Source organism: Scatophagus argus, chromosome 11 (assembly GCF_020382885.2).
Source record: "Scatophagus argus isolate fScaArg1 chromosome 11, fScaArg1.pri, whole genome shotgun sequence".
Taxonomy (NCBI): domain Eukaryota; kingdom Metazoa; phylum Chordata; class Actinopteri; family Scatophagidae; genus Scatophagus; species Scatophagus argus.
Genome location: NC_058503.1, coordinates 11,734,726 through 11,744,896, shown reverse-complemented (window position 1 = coordinate 11,744,896; position 10,171 = coordinate 11,734,726). Strand labels below are relative to the sequence as shown.

Genomic DNA, 10,171 nt, shown 5'->3' with positions numbered 1-10,171 from the left:
CGTGGTTCACGACTCAAGGGCTTTATAGAGTATGACCCACTGCAACACCGACCTCCGACCCACCACGGTACACCGTCAGCCGTGATGCAAACAAAAGTGGTCATATATAAACAGACATGTGGAAAGACAATCTTAAGCCACTCAGCAGTGTTTTCATCCCGGCTGACCACTGTCTGATCCCCACTGAACACGCACGGGCACTTATATGACTCAGTGTGGCTTGTGTATGTGTAAGAGTGTAGATGTGTGTAGATTCAGAGAGAAGCTGAGACAAAGTGATGCTACCAATCCACCATCCTGCCATAAATGATCTGCACACACATAGATGCTGAGGGGAGGGTGAGAGAGGGGGAGGGAGGGATGGGGGAGAGAAGGGGGAGAGAGGGGAGATGATGGGAGTGTGTGTGTGTGTGTGTGAGATGGTGGGGGTTGGGGGGAGGGGGAAAGGGGGGGGGGGTCACAACTGGACAACTAATCTACCTAACACACTTCCTAGAATATAATTTAATATAACGTATTATTATAAGCCATTTAATATCAAACCAGAGCTGTGTGAACTCTTTAAAACGCGAGATGAAAAGAAATATATCACAGCACAGGCTTCCTCCTCCAGCAATTACCAGGTCAGAGCAGCCTACTACACCGTACAGTGTGTATGTAGCCACACTGACCTACATGTCTGAACAGCAATAAATGGGAGCCAAAGGCAGTGCCATTTTCAATGACACTGCACCCAGTGCACGAATACAACGTCGTCGCTCTCCATCCGGCCATATTTGATTTCCAGCTGTTTTCGCAGAAGCCTCTCCGAGCCAGACAAGCCCCTTAAGATATATTAAAGTGCGCTGTCTGCATTCGGAGATATAATCCAGAGACTATACCACTCCGCTCTCTATTCTCGACCACGTGATTGTCTAAATAATTAATGCAGCACGTCCCCCTAGAAACACGGCGTCGTCATTAATCGCAAGGACTCTATCAGACTTGAAAACTGAAGAGATCCCCCAAGAAAATAATATCCGATACCCGGCGCAACCGTAGCCCCGCACTTTAGCGACACATCCGAACCGATGGATGCTTGGGTAGGTAAATATTTCAGCATTTTTCATGTTGCTCGAGCTGCTAAATGACGATATCAAATGTCGTGATATTTGATAAATTGCTCCCTTTGATGTGTGCGCTCTGAGCTGAATTGTGTAGGCTGTGGTCTCGTTTGTATGTCTTCTTCTTTTTGTTCATTGTTGTTATTATTATTATTATTGGATGTATCAGAAATGGTAGAGTTTTTTTGGGGGGGGGGGGGCTTGTTGCTTTACGCATATATCCTGAAAGGGATTGATAGGATAAATGGTGAAAACTAAAGGGCAGTGACATGTATTTATGGATGCTCGCTCTGAATAAATGCTTTTTCAGACAGCTCAGTGTGGCCCCTCCACTGGGCCCACTGATATCTTCAGTCTAATGCAGGTTTTTTACCAATTTGGTCTAAATACCTTTTTAAAAAACAGAACAAAAAAAAACAGCATTGAAATGAAACATTGCTGTGTCTTGTTTGTCAACTAGAAACTGAAATATCTTGATTTACAGTCAAACTTTAAACACGAGATACCGGCTTCTTAATCTTTGCTTTTCTTTCTTTCTGTCTTTCTTTTTTTGCATGACATCAGACCGTTTCTGGTGTTTTGCCTGTTGTTGGGGGATGATTTGATTCAGATTTCTAAGAAGTCGTGGAAGTTTGGGCAGGCTGACAGTTCTGCCTCCTTGTAAATCATTCTCAGTAATTCCTAAAAGGGTGCGAGGCTGTTGGGGGGCCGGGCGAAAACTGTAAATCTTTCACTTTTATTACCCTCTGAACATATGCTGCGACGCTACCAGTCCTGCATCCCTTCTTCTTCTACTTCTTCTGCTTCTTCACAGCAAAGCTAATCCACCGCTGAAACCAGCCGACGCTCTCTGCGGCTCCAAAACCTTTCATTTTCCAAAACCATTCTGGTCTTTTTCACTATATATATGTATAAGTATATATATATTTTAAACCATGCTATTGGTTTTATTTCTTCTCTCTTTCTGTAAGTTAATATTGAAAACAATGCAGGAGAAGACGTGTCTCTCCCACGCTTTTGTGTTTCAGCAGTGTGTGAGGACAGACACAACAAACAAAAGATCATAATGTGGTTTATTTGAATACAATCCAGTCCCAGCTGGACGACAGAAGAAGAAGAAAAAAAAAAACCCACACACGTCGTTTATTTCATAAATCATTTTTCAAACATCACTGCAGTTGTAGAGTGAGGACAACGTGAGAAAGTATAATAGTATTGTTCAACAGTATTATCCAACACGCTTAACTGTGCTGCGGCCCACGTCGCACGTCTTATCGTGAAACTGCGGATCGCTCCTTTGAAACTGGACAAGCGAGAAGCAAGTGCACAAAAATCCGGAAATTAAAAAGTTGCTTTAACGTATAAAATGCACAGGAAATCGGTTACGATAACGCACGCAAATACGTTGCACCACTGATGCTGCAACTGCTGCCCTGATGGAGCATCACCATCATCATCATCGTCGTCATCGTCATGTGTAAATCTGAATCATTAATACCTCAACAACACCGTGAAGGCTAATGTGAGACTTTTAAACGCTGAAGTGCGGGCTTGTTGCTGCAATGCTCGCAAAATCACAAGGAGGTGAACAGAAAGAGTCAGTCAGTGGACGGGTTTCACACACACACACACACACACACACACAGTTCAGATGAGGAAATAAACGCCACCCTTTATCAAAATGGATTGGTGAGGTAAGGCTTGGTTTGAAGAAGAGAACAATCACGTGAACAAATATGCTTGTATCTTAAGGCAGCGCCTTTATTTGTCATCACAAAGCTTCCGAAACACCCAAAAATCTCCTAATGTTATAGCTCCCAATCTGCACAGGGCCTATCCTGCTCTGAATTCCTGTATATTTCAGCGGGTGATTGATTGCCAGAGATTTTTTTTTTTTCTGGAATAAGGATACCTTGTTCGCTTTTTATTGGTAGTTGAATGCGAGTCCTTCCATTCTTTCGGGAATACTGTCTCCATTGGTATATGGAAATGTCTGAAAAACAGCAAGATCAGGTTTAGGACAGCATTGTCTACAGACAAAGGCTGAAGGATTTATTCTAGAGACTGCGTGGAAAGGAACTGAGGCTGAGAGAGAAACCGGTTTATGACAAATTGATTCTCAGGTAAGAAACTGCATGGCAGAAAGCAACCTTTAACCACGGGTTAATATAATGCAGGAGAAATATATGTGATTTATTCCACACAAGGAGGCGATGCTTGTTAATGTCGCTCTCGCCGGCGACCGTGCGGATGTGGAGCCCACAGCAACCTGCTCAGAAACACGTTCATATAAGTATGTTTTGGGTTTTTTGTTTGGTTTGGTTTTTTTTTTATATGGAAGAAAAAGTGTTCAAACATTATCGACAGATTGAGCTCGAGCTGTCCTGCGCTTCTCAGCTGATTTTCACGTTTCGATGAAAAGCGGCTCGCAGGAAGAAGTAGGAGAGGAACTTTTCTTTTTTGACTCTTGGATCGTAAATCACATTAATTTGTTGTCTTATTGCCACAGTGGCGTTTGCGGTGATTTATGTGGTTTCAGCTATATGGCTTTGTTAACCTGCAACGTTATATTATATAGGAATTTATATTCGATGTTTTAAAAGATGACCGGGATGGATAATGAGAGAGGATAACGACAAATACTTCGATTTTCATACATTTTTGGACTTACTGGTAAGCTATTTGGTTAGCTGTGACTCGTGTGAATATTAATATTTTTTTTTCTTGTTGATGTTTTAAATAACAACGAGGCCTGAGTCGCAAAGACAATAAATGCTTTTATTTAATTTGATTATTCTACATTTTTCTCATTTTCTGCTAACACACTCCGCACTGCTGGGTGGATTAATTCATGTGCTCCACATCTTTCTAAACAATATTGCGCATCTTTGCAGAAAGGCTGCCGGATTTTCTACCGAAACCTACAAAAGCAAAAACCTGCAGTTGGTGATTTTTACATTTTGTGAGCATTTTCTCCAGGAAAACCAGACCTTGCATTTAACAACAAAGCCAGCGACACTGTCACTCCACATTTTTTGTTTTGTTTTATGTGAGAAATATTTTCCTAAGTTGTATCACGGTCAGATTTTGGAGGGTTAACCAGGAGAGAGGACTAACTGGGATAATAACACTCGACACTGGAGTCCGGCCCATTGTGTGAACCAAACTTACCGTAACAACGCGTAGGCGAAGAACACTGCTGTTTGAAAAGAGGAGCATGTCTGCTACTAGCAGCCCAGTGTGCTCACAAGCACTTCAGGCGCAGATTATCGACCAGCTTTAACAAATATTCCACATCGAAGGAGTCCGAACTCTCCATGATTACATTTTAAGTGCTTATCCTCGGACACAAGCGGGGAAAGACAGACATGGTTTCACACAGTCACAATGAAGAAAAAAAAACAAAAAACAAAAACAAACAAACAAAAAAAAAACCCTTAAATTTTCTGAGGTTTCATTTCCCGTCGGTCCAGCATCTTCTTCTGTGTCTCAGCCCCGTCAAATCCGCTTTGAGTTTAGTTGAGACTTGAATCTACTTGAAGCCAAACTGCTCGTTGTTCATTAAACTTTGACTTATTGCAGAATGACCCAAAGGTCACCTAAAAAAGCTTATGACTGCTAAATATTTGGCCTGGCTCTTTGTGTAAAAGTGCACATGTAAGACTTTTTCTCTTCTCGGCCAATGCAAGCAGAGACTTCAAGAAAGAAAAAAGTGTCTTCCAATTCGTCAAAATTCAACTGGCAAAAATACAATTAAATTTAAAAGGGTTAATATCATTCTAAATAAAATAAATCTTTGACTTGAGCTTTCATGATTACATTTTTAATTACATTTTTAATGGTGGACAGTATTGGGCTTGATCTTACTATTTTCCAGCTCTATAAAATATGAGCATATACACCCAATTTTATGTCCATATTTGACTGTGATTTAAAAAAAATCTAATGTGAAGAAATATTTATTTTATTTCTCTTCCAGGTCGTGGTGGGAGCAGTGATGAATGCGTGAGGGATACAAAACAGATTTGCGCGGATTTCGGTGAGTAACATTTCTTTAATGAAGGGAGTGGACAGCGCAGCCAACTGCTAACAAAGGCGAAAGGGTGATTTGTTATTAGGCTGCACATTAACGCTGGCAGTGTTTCACAGAAGGCCTAAATCACAAAAACGGACATGAGGAGCTGACTTCAACTCAACCTGTACGCGCTGTTATTCCAATGCCCCAAGTCCAGTTTTCAACAAGGCCGAGCGAATTAGAGAGCACATTTAATACTATTTGAGCACAAGGAAAACAGTCAGAAACACACACCGGTCGCGGTTGAGTTCTTGCCACACATTACTGAAAACAAACAAACAAACATGCAAATTATAAAACGTATAAAATCAAGAAGAATATCAGCACCTCATAGCACGTTTTCCACATTTTAACCGGATTACAAGATGCGTCAGCGCCAAACTTCGCTGCCTTTTTTTCCCCCTACCAAGTAAAACATCTCCGGGCTCTCAGCTCTCAGGAGTTTGGCTGCAGAGTCGCGCTCAGTCAGAATGGAGGCATCATTTATAAACCGAGCCTCTGTATGGGCGAAGCCGCCGAGTATGAAATTCTTTCCCTTGCCTTCCTCCTACGCTTAGTTTTACACTTCTGAGTGCCGCGAGTCTTGAGGAGTGTTTTGCTTTTCATTCCTCTCTGAGGCCGTTTACAACCATAACATTTGCGGTCATAAATTTTGCCGCGGTCCACACTGACAGGTGCAATTGTTATGCACGGCGCAGGCTGCACCTCCTCAAGCCACCAGCATACAGTACAGGGCCCTTTAATATTTCTGTTTCGATTTGGTTAAAAATGCTCTTCACAAACAGATGTAGCCGCAATCAGGGTTATGCACCGGGATGTTTGAGAATGAATTTAAAACTTTCGTTCACAATAAATGCTTACATTTGGCACGAATGGCTCAGAGCTAAGAAAAATCAACGTAGCAGTCAACATGTACGCGTTGAGGCATGCGTAAAAGCTAAAGAAATATCATATTTAACTCCCACCCCCACTCCCACCCAGCAACCCCACCCCCACCCTCTCCCCCCCAACACACACACACACACGCACGCACGCACACGGACGTAAGCACACAGTTACACACACACACCGCCACCACCCACATATTTGATATTAACAGTAATAACAAACAGTGGAGGAGATTAGTGCTGAGCTTCGTGTGTGCGTAAACTTGTGGTTCGAAACGCATGTGCGCGGCCTTGGTGGGCTATATTTCTGCTACTGGGAACAATGCATGACGGGCTTTGTCAGGCCTTGGTGATTAGTGAAAAGGGTATTGTGTGTATGTGTGTCAAATGCTGATTCAGCTTATTTCTGAGGGACTCCTAAAGCCTCCCAGAGGGTCCTTTTTTTAGACAAGTTAAACTTTAACTGTTTTGTGCCAGAAATGAGTCAGGCGACTTGAATGTGGGGCTGGGAGACTTGTCACTGCTATGACACAGGAACAGTTGATAATTTCTAACTTATTAGCTGCTAGCCTATAGCAGCTGGGTTCCTGGGCCAAGCAGAGTGACTCTCCTGGTTTATGGTGAACTGGTTTCACCAGACTGACGTTGAGGCAGCTCTAAAGGCCTTATTTTCATGTGTGTCCACATGAGTCAGAAATATTTCTCTTTATAGGTCACAGACTGGAGCAACGGTGGGAAACACCAATCACGTGAATACACAACATCCATGCCATTGGATAGAGTTGCACTGGCTTATTGGCTTTGAATCCACAAAATGCAGAAAGCAACATACTACGATAACTCTGGACTTTTTGGGGGCTACACTTACCCCAAACCAGACTCTTACAACTACGGCCCCGCTCATCAGTCCTACCCTGCTGCTAACATCGAGAGTGACTACCAGGGCTCAGTGTGTCCCATCCAGACCTCTGCTGTCCGGCCACCAGCCCTTAAAGACAGTGACCTGAACGGAGACTGCATGCGGCAAGGCAGCAGTCAAAGCAACAGCAGCAGCCAGTCCACGAGTATTGGGGAGCAGCAGGCTCCTCCACTGTCCGCATCATCTCCCAGCTCTAACAGCTCTGCATCCCAGAAGAAGAAATCCCCATCCAGCAGCACTTCTAACAGTGCCACACCAGCCCTCACAAAGCAGATATTCCCCTGGATGAAGGAGACCCGGCAGAACGCAAAGCAGAAGAGCAACAACTGCACCACTGCAGGTAGATGTTGGAGATGTGTGTGTGTGTGTGTGTGTGTGTGTGTGTGTGTGTGTGTGTGTGTGTATACGTGTGTGCGTGAGGGGAAGGGGGATGAGGATGCACTGGGCCTTGTTGTGCTTCCACTTTATGACTGCACTGGTAATACAATGGCTAAGACGTTGCTGTGGTTCCTTTACAGGTGGCGAGGTGAGTGATGAGAAGAGCCCACCGGGACCAGCCTCCAAACGGGTCAGAACTGCGTACACTAGCGCACAACTGGTGGAGCTGGAGAAGGAGTTTCACTTTAACCGCTATCTCTGTCGCCCTCGGAGAGTGGAAATGGCAAATCTGTTGAATCTCACCGAGCGCCAAATAAAGATCTGGTTTCAAAACAGGAGGATGAAATACAAAAAGGACCAGAAGTCCAAAGGGCTCGCACACTCTCCCCTGGGACACTCCCCGGATAGAAGCCCGCCGCTGAGTGGCCCAAATCACATTGGATACTCTGGCCAGCTCCAAAACGGCCTCAGCTATGACGCGCCCTCGCCCCCGTCCTTCGCCAAGCCCCAGCAAAACATGTACGGTTTGGCCGCGTACACGGCACCCTTGGGTGGCTGCATCCCGCAACAGAAGAGGTACCCGGGCTCCGAGTACGAACACCACGGCATGCAGAGCAACGGCGGCTTTGCCAACGCCAATTTGCAAGGCAGCCCCGTTTATGTGGGTGGGAATTTTGTTGATTCCATGCCAGCTTCGGGCCCCATGTTCAACCTCGGCCATCTTCCCCACCCCTCATCCACCAGTGTGGACTACAGCTGTGCCGCTCAGATCCCAGGAAACCACCATCATGGACCCTGTGATCCCCATCCCACATACACAGACCTCACCTCTCACCAAGCGTCTCAGGGAAGGATTCAGGAAGCGCCTAAACTCACGCATTTGTAATATGTGGTTCCTGTGTGTGCGTGTGCGTGCGTGTGCGTGTATGTGTGCCAAAATTATGTTGCGCTCTTTTTATTACCTCACTAGTCTAATAACTACACTCCAAGCGAGTAGTGTGTATTATTACAGTATTATTGATATTACTATTAATGCTATTGTGTAATTCTTTTCTAAATAATACAGCTTTGTCCATTTCTCTTGAATATTTGGGATGAGCAGAGGCAGACTAGCCTGGTTGTCAGTCGTTCCTTTTTTCTTTTCTTTTTTGTTTTCTTAAGTGCAATGCGCAGTTTTTGAGTGAATATTTCATTCCGTTACTTGAAGGTAAGTCTTGTAGATCACGAAAATAGAAGCTCATCTTTAGACAGAAGGACTTTTAGGGAAGATTTTTCGTCTGTTTGTCAGGATCTCATCCTCCTCACGGGCATCCTATTTATTTATTATTATTTGTATTATTTTGCATAATCTTTCGTACTAGCATATAGCATATTTATTATTTAATAACTTTTGTATTGCACATTATTTATCGTTTATATGCGAGTATTTATAAGTGTGGAGTTTTTTGTCGGATTGGACAGATCAGTGCACTTGGAAGTGTTGGCAAAACAGGGTTTGGAAAATGCTATGGCTCGCAATGTATTGTTGAAAAAGAGCATTTCTCATTGTAAATCTGGGATAAATGGGGCATTTTATAGTGTATAAACACCACTATATGTCCATGGTTAATCTTGTGTCAAACCTTAAGCAAAACGTAGACTATCGAAGTATGAAATATTAAACACACCAGCATGTCATTTCGTGTAGTCCATTGCTATTTTTTATTTGTCTTTCATTGTTATTACGTTCAGTTGCCATAAATTTATGAAACCCTAATGATATTGAAATGTTATATTTTATTGTGTTTAACATTTTGTAAATAAAGTGCTCAAACTTGTACATTTATGGCATTTTTCTTTTCTTAAACCGCAGCTCTGTTCATCTATTGTTCCCGATCATTTGGATTCAGCTGCTGCTGGCTGCATGGGAAACTGTCAGGTTACAGTACCGAGGAGGCTTATTGACTTCATAGCTCTACTATACTGTCCAAACAGAGAGAGCTGATCAATAATTAGACACCGGGATATCTAAAACTCATCAGACGGCTCTATGCTTCCAATGCAAAGTGCATTTCGGCGGTATAAAAGGCTCTGGAGTTTATTGATGTTTTATTGGTATGAGGGAAGTGAGTCTATGGGCCTATTGCGTCTTCCACTTGTCATTTTTTTTAGAGCCGGCCACATGATTACCTTCCCATCTGCTGGGAAAAGGGAATAAGCCCCATTTTCCTATAGACCAAAGCCTAATCACTTGCTGTCTAATTGATTGCTACACACAGAGACTCGTCTTCTAAATCATTTCTCATAAATTGGCGGAGCGGAAGTATAGAAACGTGTCCACTCAGAGGTGGGTGAGGCGGCGGCGGCGCACATTGGTGACAATAAAACCAAAGGAAGAAGAAAATATATATATGCTTTGACAATGGAAATGATGCAACAATGTATGTGCGTGTATATGTGTGCGCAGTGTGTGTGTGTGAGAGAGAGAGAGAGAGAGCGAGAGCAGTTCATCCTTTATTGCTCCTGGAGAGCCATTTCAAAGCTCATTAATCAAAAACTCGTCGCTTTCAGACTCCTCGCTGATCCCTCCTCCTCCTGAACAAAGCATTTGCATTCCAAATCCAAGAAACACATTTCAAACCGAGCAGCCCAATCTTTAAGTGTGGGGGAGATTTTGGGAAGGGGGGCTACTGTGTTCACAGTTTCTACATCCTCGGATTTAAGCGCGTATCCAAGGCAAATGAACCTCCATGACACACGAATCACCAGCGACTTTAGAGGTTCCCCCCAAAAACTTTGTGCCAATTAAGTACACGCAAGTATTACCCTG

The 10,171-nt window shown here is 43.5% G+C and overlaps 1 protein-coding gene and 1 long non-coding RNA gene across 2 annotated transcripts; one reads left to right on the top strand and one right to left on the bottom strand.

The window, feature by feature from the left end:
* Positions 1 to 2,951: 2,951 nt before the first annotated feature.
* Positions 2,952 to 4,858, bottom strand: LOC124067315. The gene is made up of 2 exons (XR_006844737.1): positions 4,275 to 4,858; positions 2,952 to 3,096 (listed from the first exon to the last, which is right to left on the bottom strand). It is a non-coding gene; the product is annotated as an uncharacterized LOC124067315 (long non-coding RNA).
* On the top strand, positions 3,088 to 8,362 carry hoxd3a (homeobox D3a). The gene is made up of 4 exons (XM_046404583.1): positions 3,088 to 3,226; positions 5,083 to 5,142; positions 6,778 to 7,324; positions 7,503 to 8,362. The coding sequence occupies exons 3-4, from the start codon at positions 6,880 to 6,882 to the stop codon at positions 8,246 to 8,248; spliced, it is 1,191 nt and encodes a 396-aa protein (XP_046260539.1). The 5' UTR covers positions 3,088 to 3,226; positions 5,083 to 5,142; positions 6,778 to 6,879; the 3' UTR covers positions 8,249 to 8,362.
* Positions 8,363 to 10,171: the final 1,809 nt, after the last annotated feature.